This window comes from Sylvia atricapilla, chromosome 19 (assembly GCF_009819655.1).
Source record: "Sylvia atricapilla isolate bSylAtr1 chromosome 19, bSylAtr1.pri, whole genome shotgun sequence".
Lineage (NCBI taxonomy): Eukaryota > Metazoa > Chordata > Aves > Passeriformes > Sylviidae > Sylvia > Sylvia atricapilla.
In genome coordinates, this window is record NC_089158.1 from 7,588,484 (window position 1) to 7,605,721 (window position 17,238).

The window sequence follows — 17,238 nt, forward strand, 5'->3', positions numbered from 1 at the left end:
CCACGTTCATCTGCACAAAACGCAGCTGTTGCCTTCATCATTGCAGGAGAGTTCAGGGTGTTCCCCTGTCCCATTTGGACACCACCAGGTTGCCAGCTGGGACATCTACTTGCAAAGTGCTACTTCTGCTCCCGTTTCTAGGGAGAAAACCCGATCCCAACCAGATAAGGGGAGCGCAACCCTCTTATCTGGCGAGCAGAATTTTGCAACAGTGTGAGGATTCCCGTTTCCCTCTCTGGAAAAGCAAACACTGGCTAACACCACCCAGTCATCCCCGGGGGCATCGGGAGCTGCCCCGGGGTGCGTGGCTGTGCCTGCGCTGATGGATGCGAGCGGCAGAGCTCTGCCCACAGCCTTTTAATGCAAGTGACATCAAAGCCAAAGCCCTGCCTGCTGCCGGGGGGGACCCACAATGCAGCTCGAGACAGCAGAGCAGCAGCTCCGGGCCCGCTGGCATCGCTCTGCAGCCACAACACCCTCCATTGTCAACCCTTGGGGGGCCAGCCCCTGCATGGGGACACGGGGACAGCGCCAGGCCTGGCTGTAGGGGCCGTCCCCCGGGCTGGCCGGAGGACAGGGTGACACCTGGGGGCTCAGGTGGGCGGCAGGGCGCTGAGCCGCCGGCGGCTGCGGGAAGATGAGCTCGCAGGATGAGCAGTTCCCAGCGGCGGCGGCAGCAGCCCCCGAGCCGGCGGCCGCCTCCGCCGACGAGGGCATGACCTGGTGGTACAGGTGGCTCTGCAGGATCGCCGGGGTCATCGGGGGCATGTGTGAGTATCCCCTTCCCTCCGCCTGTCGCCTCCGTGCGGGGCTGTGCCGTGCAGGTTTTTGCGGTGATGGGTTGGTGCCAGCTCCGGGCACCGGTTTTGCCGTGTTTGGGGCAGAAGGGAGAGCGCTGGCTGCGGACTCGGCTGCCCATAAGTGACGTGTTCCGTGCTCACCGAGCCTGCTGAACTTTGGCACCCGGCACGTCACGGGGCAATCGGCAAATCCCCGAGTTTCTTCTTGGATGTGGCACTCCCTTGGCAGTGATGGGAGCCGCAGCTGAGCCCCTGGTGCTGCAGGAGGGCTGTGGGCAGGCAAAGATGATTTTACTGTGAGCACCAGGCTCAGGGGGGTCCAGATCAGGGCTGGGAGAGTGGCCACAGGGTTTGGTTTATCCTATTTGACTTTTTGGGTGTTTATATGTTCCCGCAACTTATTTTTTTTCCCCCCATTCTTACTGTCAGAGCGTATTTCCCATTGCTCCTGTTGCTGATTGCAGAAGGCCTGCCCGTGGGGTTTACTGAAGGTGAAGAATGGTTTTGGTTTGTGCTGTGTGTTTTTAAGGGGTTTGGTAGGACACAGAGAACGGAGCTGCAGACGCAGAGTGAGTTGGCTGAGCTCGGAATTACCTGCTGCTGAAAAAAATTTTCCCAGGGAAAGAGTCTCAGCAACTTTGCCAGAAATCAGCCTGTCCTGGAGTGCTGTTTTGCTACATTCTGTGGAGAGATTAATAGCTCTTAAAAGCAGGAGGGACTGTTATGACCACTTAGTCTGAGCTCCTGCAGAGCACAGGATGGAGAATTTCTTCTGCTTCAGGTCCACGACTTCAAGTTAAACAAGAGGGTTTCTCAGCCAGCACAGTCAGCCCTGATTTATTCCATCAGCTGGAGCTTTGTGTCAGATCACCCTCTCCCCCTGCCCCTTCCCGTGCCTGCCCTTTGCCTTGGGACTGTGCTGCACAACCCCACGATGTTTTTGGAGCTGACATTTGCGCCCTGTGGTATCCCTGGGCAGCCTCCTGTAAACCCTTTTATTTTGGGCAGGCTGGTCAAACCTGTGCTGCTGTCACCGTTTCACGTGCTAGGTGCTGAAATTCTGGAGGTGGGACAGGATTTGGTGGGACAGGGTTTGGTGGGACAGGGTTTGGTGGGACTGCTCTTACAGAGGTTGAATGTCCCAGTCTCGCCGTGCCCTGTCAGAGGCCCCTGCACTCCTGGCCCGGCCAGCAGCCAGGAGAACCGGCTGGGAAGTGTCTGTGCAGCAGGTCCCAGGTGGGGGTTCAGAGCAGCAGCATCTTTCCCACGGGCTGTGGGAGCCCCCAGTGCTTTTCCTGCAGTTTTATCCCGTGCAGAGCTCAGGGTGATGTGGATGGAGGGTGGAGAGCTGGTGGCAGTGCCAGCCTCGTGCTACAGCAGCTTGTGAGTGGCTTGAAAGTGCAAATTTCTTCTTTTTCCCCCTCTCTGTCCTCGTGTTTCAAAGCAGCTGAACTGTACTTGGATTATTTTCCCAACCTTTTGTTCACGGCTCTGCGACCTCGTGGCTTGTTTTTACAGGAAAGAGGAGAGTTTTATGTCTTTGGGTGAGTCTGGGAGAAGCTTTTGGAAGAAGAGCCAGGTTCTTAACAGGGTTTGCCAAAGATTTGGGGAGTGACAGCTGGCTCTGGAGCCCTGACTGTCTCTTTATCAGGCAGAGAATGAGGCACAAACTCTCCTTCTGAACAGGGAAAAGGGGGATTGTGGAAAAAAACCCAGTGCCCAGTGCTGCCAACATTCCTCTTCAAAGCGTTGCTTGTTCACATCACCTTGTTGAAGGTGGGCTTGGAGAAGAAGTGCTGAATAAACCAGCAGGGCTGGAGTTTGCTGCTGTTCTCAGAGCTCGCTGTGAAAGAACAGAACTAAGTTATAAGGACTGTGAGCAACTGGATTGTAATGCTGCTACAGGGCTGGATTGTTTCTTACAGAAGGAAAAAAATCCCTCAGAAAGGAAGAGGAACTTCGTTAGCGAAGGTGAGACCAGCAGACAACATCTGCCACATGCAAACACCTGCAGCCACGACTTGCTCCAGCCAGAAAAATCCAAGGGCTGGAGCAAGAACCAGACAGACAAGGTTCAAGATCCGTTTCTGGCTCCTGCACACGCTGGCTTGGTGACCTTGGCCAAGTCCCTTCTCTCCCTTGTGTTCCTGTTTGTAATGGGACGAGGAGAGTCTGTGGCTTTTGTAAAACGTTCTAGGAGCAAAAATAGGCTTGTGTTGAGGACAGTGACCAGCTGCTGGAAATGAATAGAGCCTTTGTAGCGAAGGGTGTCCTTCCCCCCTCATTTTAGCTCCCAGTTATTTGTGCTTCCTCAGGGACTCGAGATGGGACAGCAGTTAAACAAATGGCAGAACTGTCTGGCTCCCATAGCTTACGTGCCACTGAGAATTATCTGCATTTTAACCCTGTTGTGAGGCCTCTGTTCGAAAAGAAAATGTTTTAAAAAGAAATCTCTGGCTTGGCAGGGGTGGGATCAGCTCCTGCCCCGGTGGGACAAGGATGTACCAGGCTGCTGTGGGACAGGCAGCTCTGCAAAGGAGACCCAAGGTCACCCAGTCTGTGTCTCTGTGGCTGTTGGCAGCAGCCCTGGGGGCAGTGCTCCTGTGATCCCAGACCTTTGACTCCTTCCCTGCTGCTCTGTGCTCCTGCTGACGTGGGGCTTGCTCAGCTCTGCTTCCTGGGTCATTGGTCCTCTGGCAACTGGGGTGATTGCTGAGCCAGGACTGCTGCAGGGACACAGTGTTTGGGGACAAAACCACACCAGAAACCTGCCAAAACAACCCCTGGTTGGTTTGATTAGGAGGAAAAAAAAAAACTTGTTTGGGAAAGAACATTCTGCTTCCCTTGGTTTGTTGTGTGGTGGAGACCTGCTGGGAGCTGCCCAGCCCTCTGTGCTCTGCTGCCCTGCTCAGCAAGGCAGGGCCCTGCCCTAACCCTGGCTGTGTTTGGGGGATAATTGAGAGGTTTTTGTCTGCTCTGCTAATTATAAAGTGTCAGAAAGTCACTCAGCATTATTGTCAGGAGTGTCCTTTCCTGGGGGACAATGAATGCCACAAGGCTGAGGTGCTTCCTCCAAGCTCCTTTCCCATCAGCATCCAAGGGTTTGGTGCTCACAGGGAATTAGAACCCCCTGTTTTGTGCCCTGCTCTCCATGCTGCCCAAAGCTCCCAGGAATCCTGCTTGCCATTGCTCCTCTCCAGCTGTTTGCACGTGTGACCATGAAAAGCTCATCTCACCCCCGTGCCTCAGTTTCCCCTGCAGTGTGGGGACACTGACACTGGTCCCTGTGGAGTGGGAGGATGAGAAGTCCCTTGGAGCACAGATATTATCATTTCCTCTGGCATAGCCCCTCTGCTAGCTGATCTTGTTCTTGCAGCACTCCCCAAAAGATTTTGGGTGCTGTGGGATTAGTTCTATGAAGTGTTAAAAAATAACATTTTTTTGGTGTTTCCTGAGACCAGGAGGTCATTTGCTCCTGGGATGACCTTCAATCTGTCCTGTCACTGCCTGCAATTCTGCTTCCCAGCATGGTAAACAAGGATAACTATTTTTAAAGGAACTTTGAGGATTCAGCAGCACCTGCTTTAAAGAAACCTTGCCAGCATGTGCCAGGCTTTTGAAGGTCAGGACTGCTCACAGCAGCTCTGCTCAGGGATCCCTTTAGCACACCCCCAAAATCCTCAATCCAGGGCCGGTTTCATCCTCAGAGAGGGACTCTGCTGCTCTCCATTATCCCCTTTAGAGGCTACAGAATTAATTTTAGCTGGAGTTTTGCAGTGTGGTGTTGTTTGCTGAGTGTGTCTCCTGCCCTCCCACCTGGGCTCGAGTTCCTGGTGCTGGCTCTGGCATTGGCAGAGGGAAGGGCCCGTATCAGGTGCCAGGAACACTCTGCAAGTTTAATGAAGCAGCAAGGAGGTGGATGCAGCTCAGCTGCCTGGTTCCTCTCCCTGAGTTACAGAGCCAGGAGCACTGGGGTTATTTTGGGCTTTATTCACTCCCTTTTGCACTAATGGAGACCCTATTGGCTCTTTTTGGCCCATCTCTGGTGAAGACAGAACCAACAGTGAATGGCAGAGTCTGGGTCCACCTCTGCTGTATTTACTATCTGCCTGTGTGCAAGTCATGTTTTTGCTGAACTTGCCCAGTGCTGCTCCGAGGTGGAACCTGCTGGCACTGCTGGTTTACCTTGGGACAGAGCAGTAGTAAATTCCTTGGCCTGTAAATTCCAGGTGCACGTCCTGGACTCCATGGAGAAACAACTGTTGTTCTACATAAGGGAAATAATTGTTGGAACAGCATTCAGAGCAAAAGGATACTAGAGGAAAGCTCCTTTTGGGTCATCTTTTCACCCACCATCCTGTGCTGCCCTGCAGTGCCCACAGCTGCTGGCCAAGGGCATACAGGGTTGGCCATGGTGGGCACTGAAAACCTCTTTCTTTCCAGCCTGTGCCTGTGCTGGTCTCTGGAACTGTGTCACCATCAACCCCCTGAACATCGCTGCCGGCGTGTGGATGATGTGAGCAGGGTTTCTTTTCATTTTCCTGCTGGGAGGGAGGTGTTTTTAACCAGACCCCACTGAGGGGAGCAAAGCTGCCCTGCTTGGGCAGTGGGTGGGAGTGGAACATCCATCAGGCTCCGGGAATTGCCAGATCTTGCTCCATCAGGCAGGCTGAGATGTTGGGTTTATTCTCTTGATATTATTTCTTTATGCATTTTTAGGTAAACACTGAGATACCCTTGTCCAAAATAAGTCTGGGGCAGCAGGGCTTGGAAATTTGGGAATTATCAAGAAGTGGTGGGGGGGAAGGAGCAGAGTGGGACCCAGCCTCACCCTTCCCTTCACCTACACGGAGTGTCTGCTCTCTGTGGGGCTGGGGGGAAGGCTGAGCCCCACTCTGGTTGATCAGAGACAAGATTAACCCAGGTTTGCTTTCTCTGTGGGGCACGGCTGAGCCCCACTCTGGTTGATCAGAGACAAGATTAACCCAGGTTTGCTCTCTCTGTGGGGCTGGGGGCACGGCTGAGCCCCACTCTGGGTGATCAGAGACAAGATTAACCCAGGTTTGCTCTCTCTGTGGGGCATGGCTGAACCCCACTCTGGTTGACCAGAGACAAGATTAACCCCGGTTTTCTCTCTCTGGAGGCTCAACGCCTTCGTCCTGTTCCTGTGCGAGGCCCCTTTCTGCTGCCAGTTCATCGAGTTCGCCCACGCCGTGTCCTCCCGGGCCGACAGGCTGCGGGCCTGGCAGAAGGCAGCCTTCTACTGCGGGTGAGGATGGCGCTGGGGGCTGCCCTCGGGCACTGCCCGGGGACAGGAGCGTCCCTGCGGGCCGTGGGCGGCGGGGCCGGCGCTGAGGGTGCCCCTGTCCCTGCAGGATGGCCGTGTTCCCCGTCATGCTCAGCCTGACGCTGACCACGCTCTTCGGCAACGCCGTCGCCTTCGCCACCGGCGTGCTCTACGGCCTGTCCGCGCTCGGCAAGAAGTAAGGCAGGGGTGCAGCTCCTCGTGGAGGGCAGGGAAGGGGAGACGGAGCTCAGTTTGCCTCCCGAAGGCTCTGTTTCCCTCTTGCACAAGCTGTGCTGAGGGGTAAACGCCGCCAGAGGAAGTCTCCCTCAGCTCAGAGGCCTGGGAGGGAAGGTCCCGCGGGTTGCTGAAGATTTTGAGCTTTTGGGTGTTCACACCAGGTTGTCCTGGGGATGTCGTTCTTCTTTTCTGCTGTTGGGTGTTTGGGCCCAGCTCTGGGGCGCAGAGCAGCTTTGGGGGCTGGAGAGGGCCAGAAAATTTCCCTCCTGGAATCCCTTGGCATGGAGAGCCAGGTCCAGCTGGGACAACCTCTGCCATCCCCACCACGCTGTCCCTTCTCTCCGCAGGGGAGATGCCATTGCCTACGCCAGGATCCACCAGCAGCAGAAGCAGATGGATGAAGAGAAGCTCACGGGGACCCTGGAGGGACAGGCTCTCTGAAGGACACGAGCTCGGGGTGGCATGTCCTGGACACTGAGATGGTGAAGACGTGGAAATCCACTCTGCCCTCCCCTCTGTCCTCTCCACTCCCTGCTACACCACGATTTCCCTGGATGCTGCAGCAACTGGAAATCTCAGGGGCTGGGGCAGGCTGTGTCTTCTCACACCAGCAGCCAGACCTCAGCACGTCACTTCCTCTCTCCTCAACCCTCAACCAAATATCTCACAGTGCCCCTAGTTTTTTAATTTTTTTTTCTCTTTTTACAACAGAGGTGCTGGCTCTCTGAGTGCTGCTTTCCAGCCTTTTTTTTTTTTTTTTTTTTTTTTTTTTTTTTTTTTTTAAGTGCCCCTTTGGGGACTGCCCTCTGGAAGGGTGAGGAGGGACAGAGGACCTGCCCATGCAGGTTCCACGTGTTTAGGAACACTCCCTGGGATGTGTTGTACCCTTCTCAGGTACAACCCAGGGTTTGCAAAACCCCCTGGTGCTTAAGCTTGGTCTTCTTCCACTGTTTTAATTATGGGACCAGGCACTGGAGGCATTGCTGCACGGGAAAGGACTTCCAGCAAAATCCCACCTGAAGATAAAATCCATCTCTGCAGGGCTGAGCTGCTGGGCAGATCCTGGGACCCTCAAAGCACAGTCCCTGCTTCCTCTGGATACAGCTGCAGGCACTTACTGCAATTTACTTAAATTATAAGAATTAATTACTTTGTCTTAATAAGGGCACTTTTCTTAAGCTTCACCCTTTTACTGGGGCAGAAGGGAAACAATATTTGCTGTACCTCAGCTGAAAAGGATGTTGTTTCTTCAGCCAAGTGGGATTTTTTTGCTGGTGTGAGGGTCACTGATGTGCAAGAGCATTCCTGCCTTGTGAGCCTGGGACTCTGCTCTGTTACCTCCCTGCATCCCTCTGTGAAGGGCTCTGCTCTTTGTTTGCCTGGTACAGCCTTTGTCTTTGGGGTTGTGGCTTTTTTGCATCAATCCTGAGCTGGTTTTGTATGGGAAGGTGGCACATCCTCCCTGTGCAAACAGAGGGGAGGCTGCACCATTCCAGTGTGGACAGCTGGGATGTTTTACTTTGCTATTCCAGGCTCTTTCTGTGGTTTTTCACGTTGTATTTTCTGTTTGCTTTGTACCATGCAGTACAAAACTGCTCACTGAGTCCAGATCCCCCTCTTCTCATCACTGTTTGTCCTGGGGATTTTAATTTATTTGATTTTTATATGGTTGCTTTGTGGTTTGATTAGGAAGAAGGGGAATAATTTATTTCTAGTTATTTAAGTATTTTGATGGGACTCATTTTCTCTGGATACAGGAGAAGGGAGTGCTCTGTTTCCTGTCCTTCACAGGGCTGCCTCATTTCACCAGGGGTCTCTGAACCCAGGGACAAGCCTGGCTGCTGCAAAATCCAATTTCAGCCTTCAGAGTGTTTCTCAGACTCTTGGAAAAAAAGTGTGTTGTCCTTTGACCCCTTTGTCTTGTTCTGGGCCACAAGCTTGACAAACTGTGTTTTCCCCTCTCTTCTGGGAGAGAGAAGGGAGGAAAGCTGAGCTGTAAGTGCTGGACTGGGACAGGCACCAGCACTCTGTGTCCCCATCTGAATCCCTGGGTGCAGAGGGGTTGTGCTGTGCTCTGAGAAATGCTGCTGGAGGCCGAGTGCTGTCTGTCAGAGGGGTCTGTCTGTGCTGAAAACTCTCCTCAGACCCTGCCCTTCCTCAAGCTGCTGGCTCCTGTGAGCTGCTGCTTCTTCCCTGCAGCTCAGGAGCTGTGAGGATTCCCAGCAGTCAGGATTTCCAGAGGCTCCTGCAGCTGGATGTGGGCACCCTTTTTGTGCAAAGCCCCTTTCCCCCCCTGCCTCTGAACTGGGGTTGCTCCAACACCCCTTGTCTGGGATGCAGAGCAGCCACCACCAGCCTGGATTTTTTTTTTTCCCCATAAAGGCAGGTTTTTTTTCCCGTAAAAGCTGTGCTGGTTTGGAGCCCCCAGCCTTTTGCTGATCCCTGCTGCTGAATGCAATGCATGGGATGGATGCTGCAGCAGGAATGTGGGATACTCCAGTGGGAATCACCTCTGAGTGGTGCAAAGGCAGAGTCCTGCCTCAGGAATGGGCACCTGCTTTGATTTCCGGGGGGTGTGGGGAGTTCTGTAGTGTTTAGTAGAGGAATGTTGCAGACTGATGCATGTCAATGTCTCTGGTAGTGACAGCTTTGCTCTGTGAGTAGTTCTGCAGTAGCTTTAGTGTCAGGAGGCGAAAGGCAAAGCACAGCTCGAGGGCTGAGACTCGCAGGGTGCTCTGAGGAATCCCAGAGCTGGTGGGACCCTCGCTGGCCTCACCTCTCCCTCCTCCTGCCATGGTCCCTGGGGCTGGGGCAGCTGGGTGCTGCTCCAGGGCTGCTTGGCATGGGCAGGCTCCCCTCTGCTCCCTCTGTCCCAGCAGTGCTGTCACAGTGTTGTGGCAGCAGGGGCTGACCCTGGGAAAAATCTGCATCCTTCTGCCACCATGAGCAGGTGGCAAAGCTCTGCCCTGAGCTCAAAATGGGCCTCAGGGGCTGCCCTGAAAGAGCTGAGCTGGAGCCTTTGGCCACAGTGTTTGAAGTGTCTGTGCCTGTCACAAGTGGAGGTGTCTCAGATCCGTGCTCCAAGGGTGGTTACTCCCACAGGCGCCTGTCTGGAGTGGGAACCCTCGGGAATTTTGGCTGTCTGGTGCAGATGTGGAGCCAAGGCAGAGGCTGCCATCATTGCAGACAGGCTTGGTGACAGCACCCGTGGCTTGTGAGAGCTGCAGTGACAGTCAGTGCATGGTGTCACCTCCACGTGGTGGAGATAGGAAGGAGCTTTAGAGTAGTAGCATCACAGTAGTTAAATGCCAGCGCATGGTGGTTGTTAGTTGTGTTTAGAGGCACCCTCGGGGTGCTTGGAGCTGTGCAAGGACAAATGAAGTTCAAACCCTGCTCTGGAGCTTTCACAGGCTCAACCCAACCCCTGCTGAGGGCATCCAGGCTGGATGGCTGATCCACAGGGGCTCTGTGGAGGTGGCTCTGCTCTCCCGGCCTCGGAAAGGAGACGATGTGAGGGCTCAGGGGCGGGTGATGTGCTGAGAACATTGAATTGTTGGCACTGAGAGCGGAAGGACCCCTGGGGAGCAGTGACACAGCAGTCACCAGGGCAGCATTTATGCACTGTGCCACTCTCCAATGCCTCTGCCACTCGTGCGTGGCAGCTCTGTGTCCCCTGGGGGCAACGAGAGCAGAGCTCACTGCTCTGGGCAGGAGCTGCTTTTGTAACACCCATTGATTCTCTGTGTGTGCAGTGAATAAAAACACCATTCTACCTCTGGAAAGAGCCACTGTGATTTCTCAGACTCCAAAACGTTGTAGCAGAAGCCCCCTGGAGTTGCTGTGCTGAAGAAAGGAGGTCACTCAGAAAATGCTCCTCCGGTGAGGTTCTCTCAGGAGCTGAAGAGTCCAGCCTCGTTTCCTAGTGGGGCATTTCCTCCTTAGGCTGAGCCCTGGGAAGCTCAATTCATCTCTGTCATTTTTTTTCCTCAGGAAAAAACATCCACTGTCTTCAGGGAAGGGTTTCACTGAAGTGAAGATATCAAGACCTGGTTCATAGCCATGTGAGAAAGAGAATGCTTGAGCACAGGGCTGCCAGAAATCCTGATCTTCAGAAGGTCAGTGGAAACCAGAGGCTCTTGAGACCTCTCGTAGTCAGGCCATGCTTAGAAAAAGTTGTGTTCCAGCCAGGGCTGAACATCTTTCTGGAAAAGGGTCTCAGCAGCAAAGGGTAGGTTTAATACTGAATGTTTTCCGTGTTTTTTATTTTGGCCCACCACTCTCCCTCTGTCCTAGGCTGTTTTAAATTAATGCTGTGATAAAGCACATCTTCTCTTAGGTGAATTCTCATCTCCTGCTGCAGGAGATCAAAATGGCAGCGGGCACATCTGGAGGGCTGGCTCAAACCAGCTGTTTTACCCCCTGCTTCCTTGTGACAGCAGGCTGACTGTCCCAGGAATGGGCCCTCGGGGTGCCAAGTGCATTTCAGGAGCTTGGGCATTTCCCAGCTCAGCCTTTGTGCTTCTGCCCTTTTGGGAGGAGTCAGGTTGGGCTGAGCAAGGCCATTTGTTCCTCACAGCCATAACCACTTCCTGCAGCCGTGTTTTACCTCGGGTTAGCTCTACACAAGAATTATAAAAAAGTTCCTAATCTTGCAGGACACACAGGAAAGGGGTAAGACTGATTTGCTACGAACTATGCAGTTGAAATCTCAAAGTGATGGAGGTGGAGGCACGTCCACCTCCCTCTTTGTGGGTGGGTCAAACCTCACGGTGGGAAGGACCCAGCCCAGCACAAAGTGTTGTCAGTACTCACCGTGTCTTTCCCACAGGGAATCACTTGCACTACAGCTGAATGTTTTGTCTGTTCCCATTCTTTTGTCCTGGATTTTCTTTGTGAACTGTATTTGGTCTTGTTCATTGGGCTTCTAGTGTAATGTGTGTTTTTAGAGCAATAAAACGTGGCAGCTTTTTATACAAAAGATCTGGCTCTGCCTCTTTCACGGTCCTCGAGTGCCTGAGACTCCTCTGGGCAGCTGCAGGCTGCTGTGGTCCCTTGTCACAGCCCTGCTCTGCCTCTCCCATCCCTCCCTTCTCTGTAAATCAAGGCCATGTCTTGCAGTTGGAGGCAAAACTGTTTTATTCCTGCAGCTACACGATGAGCTTTTGCCAGAACGGCTCCAGCTGTAAACTCAGCTCCAGCCAAGCCCTCAGACTCTCAGGCTGCTGAGCAAAGGACTGCCATGGTCTCCTGTCCACAGCCACACCTTTATTCTTCCAGGACACTTTTATCTCCAGCCTGGCCCTGGTGAACCTGCTCTCATCCCAAGGATTGACAGGTTGTGCAGAGAGCAACAGGTAGTGTTGGGTGACAGCAAGAGAAGGGAGAGTTCCAGCTGGCAACTTCTACAGCCGGAGCAAGACCATCATTGCTGCCCTTTCCTCTCCCCTATGGAGCTCCAGCCTCCACTTCCAGCAGCACAAGTTTGCTTTGCCCTCCAGCCTGGGCAAGGGCAGCTCCTACCTCAGGAATGACCTCCGGCCAGTCCTGAAAAAAGCCTCGATCTGCTCCAGGGACCTGCCTTTGGTTTCAGGGACACAGCAGCCTGTGAAGAGGATGTTCCCAGCGCTGATGACAGCGAAGAACAGGAAGGGCACCTCGAGGCCGAAGGCGTTCTGGAAAGTGGAGCAGAAATCAGCTGTGAGCTGGTGCAGAGAGGGGCTGAGGAGGGGCTGCTGGGCACCCCCTGGGCAGTACCCACCACGACTGGGAGGAAGAACTGGGTCAGGGTGAAGGCTGTCAGCCAGCTCACGACCACACAGAGGCCCGAGGCCACCCCACGGGCTTTGAGGGGGAGGATCTCCGACATCAGCAGCCAAGTGATGGGGCCCCAGCCCATGGCGTAACCTGCAGGGGAGGAGGGGAAGGGACTCAGGCTCTGAAGTTCACTGAGGAGTGCAGAAGAGCCCTGAGCAATCCTGCCCTGCAACCTCAGCAATCATCATCCCTCCCATTCATGTCATTCCTCAAAGTGACTTCAGATGTCATCTTTCTTGTCCTTCCCAGGGACATCTGCCTTCCCTCCAACTCCAAACCCAATCTCCTCACTCCACACCACCCTGCCTTGGATGAGAAACACCCTCCCTGGCTGGTGGCCGGTCCTGTGCTCTCTGCACCTACCCATGATGAAGAACATGGTTGCCAGGAGGGGGATGAGGGTGATGTAGTTTGTTGGCTCAGCAGAGAGGTGGGCAGAGCTCACCAGGGTCGCGTTGGCCACGGTGCCGTTGTGAGAAGCTGGCACGAAGTGGATGTAGAGCCCCATGGTCAGGTTGGAGACCAACATGACCCCAGCTGTGGAGAGAGGCAACAGCACAGTGGGAATGATGGGTGAGTGATCCTCTGCATGCCAAGCTCCTGGGAATGCCCCTGCTGAGGAGCTGAACCGCCACCAAGGGAAAGAGACCTCCCTGCCTCCCTTCCTGAGCCCTGTAGGGCTGAAGTTTCCACTCCTGCACACTTGCAGAGCTCCTGAGGATCTTTCAATAAGAGCTCCCCTTGGGAAGATAGTGGGAGAAGTGGAGGGAGCCGTACCTGACACAAAAAGGAGAATCTTCCTCCCAGCTTTATCCATTGACACAGCAGCGATGGCCACTGCAGACAGACGGACCAGGCCGACAAGAGCTGCATCGTACTCTGCTTTCTGCAAAAAAACAGTGGGGAAGCTGAGCTGGGGGAAGGGGCAGGTCCCTCCAGCTGCTGATGGCTTGGCCAAGGCTGTTCTCCCAGCAGGAGACTGGAGGTGATGAGCCTGAAGCTCAGAGGAGGAGCAGGGAGACAGTGAGGCCAGTCCTGCTCCCCGTCCTCCCTTAGCCTTTTGCAGGGCAGATCCTTTAAAAAAGGATTTTACATCTGTAGGGAACTGAAAGCATTGGGCAACCCTCACTGAAGGCCCAGGCAGCCCGAGCAGGAGCTGAACCCCTCAGGGCTCACCAGGATGACAGATGTTTTCTTGAATATTGGCTGCAGGTACACGAGGATGCAGGTGACCCCCGAGAGCTGCTGCAGGAACCTCATTCCCCCCGCGATCAGGATGGGCTTGTAAAGGAAGGGGTCCTTGAGCTCAGCACAGGAAACCCGGCGGCTCTGGAGGGGACACAGGCAGAAACACAAAGTCAGAATACCTCTAGCAACCACCTGGCACCCAGAGGGTGGCTCAGGAGTTGCCCAGGAGATGGATTTTGCAGTTTTCATGTTACATCTCCCCGTGCTGAGCTTCCTCACCTGCTTCCTCACGCTGTCCTTGATCTGCTCATACTCCCGGGCGTAATCTGTGTCCTCACCCCGCAGCCAGCACAGGGAGCCCAGGGCCTCCTCCTCCTTGCCCTGGGACAGCAGGAACCGGGGCGAGTTGGGCATGAAGCAGAGCAGGAGGACCATGGCAAACACTGGCACCTCTCCAGCCACGGCCAGCCAGCGCCAGTCCAGCACCAGCCCTGCCAGAGCAGCACAGTTAGGGGGAAAACACTCAGGAATGGGTGTCCTGGCCTCGCCTCAACCTGGGCACCACAATGATTTAATTTAATAAACCCAGCAGGAAAAAATAGTAATAATAAAAAAGCAAGATTTCGAATGTATTCTCTCTTATTACAGCAGTATGATATGGGGAAATTCCAGCAAATCTGAGAGTATCCAGCAAGATCCTGCAGCAACCAGGGCACGTGCTGGCAGGTGATGCACAGGGATATCATCATGTGCTGCCCTTCAGCCCTGCAGAACCTCGTCAGGACCTGGGTCTGTGAGCACAGCGACGGCCACAGGGCCATGTGGGCTCTGGATCCATCCCTCAGAGCACACACACCAGGGCAAGGGGCATGGAGGACCCTGTCCAGCCCCCTCAGGGCAGCTGTGGTGGTGCCTATGAGGAGAACAAGCCCTCACCTTGCTGAGAAGGTTTATTTTAACCCCTCCCCACAGTCTTGCCCTGGACACCAGGGAGATACTTGCCCAGTGCGTACAGGACGAGGGAGCCCAGCACTGCCATGATCTGGGGACAGGCACCCAGCATCCCCCTGACCCCCGGGTGGGAGATCTCCGAGATGTAAACCTGCACAGAGACAACACACACTTCACAGAGCTGCCACGTCCCCCTGTCACCCGCTGCTCCTGCCCTGTGCCATACCCTGTGACCAGAGGAACCCCAAATTGCTGGGCAATTATCCTCTCGGGGTGGAGACCTGATGGTTCCAGCTGCATCTGGCCAGAGGAGAGGACAGCCTGGCCCGCCCCATCACTTCCCTCCTCTCCCTGGGGCGGGAGAAGTGCTCCAGTGCCTCCGTTATTGGAAAGAGGTGCCCTGGTGTTACTCAACTCCTGCCTTCCCCTCCGTGTGAAACACGAGGGTGGTGTTTGGGAGGAAATAACTGCTGGGAGGAGCAGGGCCTGAGGACCTGCCTTGTGTTTCCTGCAGCCGAGGAAGTCCAGCACCCACAGGCTCAACTCCAGGGCTGTGAAGTGGGTGCACCATCCCCATCCCCACTCTCCCAGACACAGCCCCGGGGCTCTGCTGATGCCTCCCAAAAGCAGCGGGGTGCTCCCCAGCATCATCCCCCAGCTCATCCAGGGCACCACAGCACCTCCTGCCCTGCAGCCCCCAGCTGACCCACAGCACCCCCTGCCCTGCGTTCCCCCGGCACTTACCGGGATGGAGGCGGAGGTCACTCCTCCGGCGTAGCCCGTCAGCACCCGGCCCAGCAGCAGCATCCAGAGGCCCTGGGCTCCGGCCAGCAGCGCGTATCCCAGCGCCGAGGGCAGAGCCGAGAACATGATGCTCAGCTTGCGGCCCAGGCAGTCGTTGAGCAGCATGGTGCTGAGCCCGCCCGCCGCCGCTCCCAGCGTGAACACCGACTGCGGGGCATGCAGAGGGGCTGTGTGAGCCTGGCATCCCCCTGGTACCCCCCGGCTCTGCCCCCATCCTTCCCCCCGAACCAGGGCGCTGTGTGAGCCTGGCATCCCCCTGGTACCCCCCGGCTCTGCCCCCATCCTTCCCCCCGAACCAGGGCGCTGTGTGAGCCTGGCATCCCCCTGGTACCCCCCGGTTCTGCCCCCATCCTTCCCCCCGCTCCTCACCCCGAACCAGGGCGCTGTGTGCTGGTCCAGCCGCAGCGCAGGGCTGGGATGAGCCTCCAGGGCAGGGATGACGGGGGAGGGATAAACCAGCGCGAAGCCGAAGCTGAAGTTGCCCAGGACAGCGGCGAACACGGCCAGGTAAAGCCGCTTGTTGTGGAGGCTCCTGAGAGAGGCACGGAGAGACACGGGCGCGTCGGGTGCCAGCAGGAACTCAAACCCTGCTCCTCCCAGCCTTTGTCGAGGCTCTGGTGACACCCCGGGAGGGATTTTCCTGAGAAATGGCCCTGCACAGCCCCAGGCTGGTGGGGTTTCTCCGAGCTCCTGGTGCTTCCCTCTGTGCCAGGGGGTTTTCAGGGTGTTCAACAAAGCAAGAAAAGCAGAAGCTGGGTGGCACCACGGACCCAGCGGCAGCCGGTTCATCCCAGCAGAGCAAGGAAAAGGCTCTTTCAAAGCCCCCAGCAGGATCTCATGCCCTCATAGGAGTCACACAAACCCATCACGCTTCCAAGTGGGGGCTCATCCAGCCGCCTCGGGCAGGGCGAGATCCCAAAGCAACTCAGGGCATGGCATGGGTATGGAACACCTCTTCCCAGTGCCCTGGGGTGGGGGGCACAGATCCCACAGCCTGCTCCTCACCTCAGGTACTCCTTGTCGAGCCTCCTGGCAGCGCTCTCGGGGAAGGTGCGGTACGAGGAGCTGGATTTCCTGACCAGGGGCTGGCGGTCCCCGCGCTCCATGGCCCCGTGGGGCTGCTTCTGGGGCTGCCCAGGGCAAGGGGAGGAAGAGGCAGCTGAAAGCGAAAGGCGACAGACAGACAGAGAGAGGCTGGCCGGGCGTTGCCAAATCAGAGAAATCTGTGCCTCGTGGGCTTACACCCGGCTGCCCCTCAGCAGGAAACTGGGGGGGCCGGAAAACCAGCAGGAGGAAGGAGAGCAGCGGGGTGACAGTGACAGTGACAGTGACAGTGACAGAGGTGTCACTTCGCCCTGCCCAGCCCCACGGACACCAAACCCTCCCACTGCAGGGACGGTCCTCGCTGGGCTGTGTTCACCAGCACAAACGTCCCTTTGCTAAGGCCACGTCTCTTCATTGAGGAACTGACTGGGCCGGTTCTATTTACCAGGGAAAATTCCACCTGCTCAGAGTTCAGAGCCACCCTGGGGAAGGGTTTTCTGTGTGGAACAGAGATGGGGAAGAGGAAGGAGAGGAAAGCAGAGAGAGGTGAACATGGAGTGGGCACAAGGAGCAGGGGATGAAGGCAGTGATGAGGATGGAAAAGGGGAGAGCAGCTTCTCTGCCACAATGGCCGGGCCCCAGGCTGCCCATGGGGGCCTTTGCCCCCTCACCCTGATCCCCCCAACCCCACAGGGCTCCTTGGGCAGCCTTCTGCTGCTTCTGGGGGCCTGCAAGGTAGGAAAGGGCTCAGTCTGTGTGTTGCTAACTCTGAACCCAAAGCCACTTGGATTTAATCAGCAAAAGGTTTATTTCCCCAGACTACTGCAGTGCTCCTCTGGTTTCCATCATTCCCCTTGGTGCTTTTTGGAACACATGGATGCTTTCTGCGTCCCCGAGCCTGAGTGGGAGCTGCAGTGACACCTCAGGAGCTGCTGTGTCCTCCCTCCGTGCAAACTGGTTCTCCTTCTGCAACCACCGAGAGCTGCCTTTCCTGCCTGATCCTGCAGGGGATTTACTGCTGACTCAGGCACTCGGGGCTCTGCTTTCCCCGCAGGAAGAAAGGTCATGGATTGGGGGGACAGAGGCGTGGGCAAGACAGCTCATCCAAAAAAC

The 17,238-nt window shown here is 55.7% G+C and overlaps 2 protein-coding genes across 2 annotated transcripts; one reads left to right on the plus strand and one right to left on the minus strand.

The window, feature by feature from the left end:
• The first annotated feature begins 267 nt into the window (after positions 1-267).
• Positions 268-11,302, plus strand: CACFD1 (calcium channel flower domain containing 1). The gene is made up of 5 exons (XM_066332852.1): positions 268-770; positions 5,244-5,316; positions 5,944-6,069; positions 6,176-6,283; positions 6,672-11,302. The coding sequence occupies exons 1-5, from the start codon at positions 638-640 to the stop codon at positions 6,763-6,765; spliced, it is 534 nt and encodes a 177-aa protein (XP_066188949.1). The 5' UTR covers positions 268-637; the 3' UTR covers positions 6,766-11,302.
• A 140-nt stretch (positions 11,303-11,442) lies between these two features.
• SLC2A6 (solute carrier family 2 member 6) lies at positions 11,443-16,309 on the minus strand. The gene is made up of 10 exons (XM_066332853.1): positions 16,087-16,309; positions 15,451-15,613; positions 15,022-15,228; positions 14,329-14,428; positions 13,606-13,817; positions 13,315-13,467; positions 12,916-13,024; positions 12,502-12,675; positions 12,083-12,228; positions 11,443-11,996 (listed from the first exon to the last, which is right to left on the minus strand). The coding sequence occupies exons 1-10, from the start codon at positions 16,185-16,187 to the stop codon at positions 11,841-11,843; spliced, it is 1,521 nt and encodes a 506-aa protein (XP_066188950.1). The 5' UTR covers positions 16,188-16,309; the 3' UTR covers positions 11,443-11,840.
• Between the last annotated feature and the right edge of the window lie 929 nt (positions 16,310-17,238).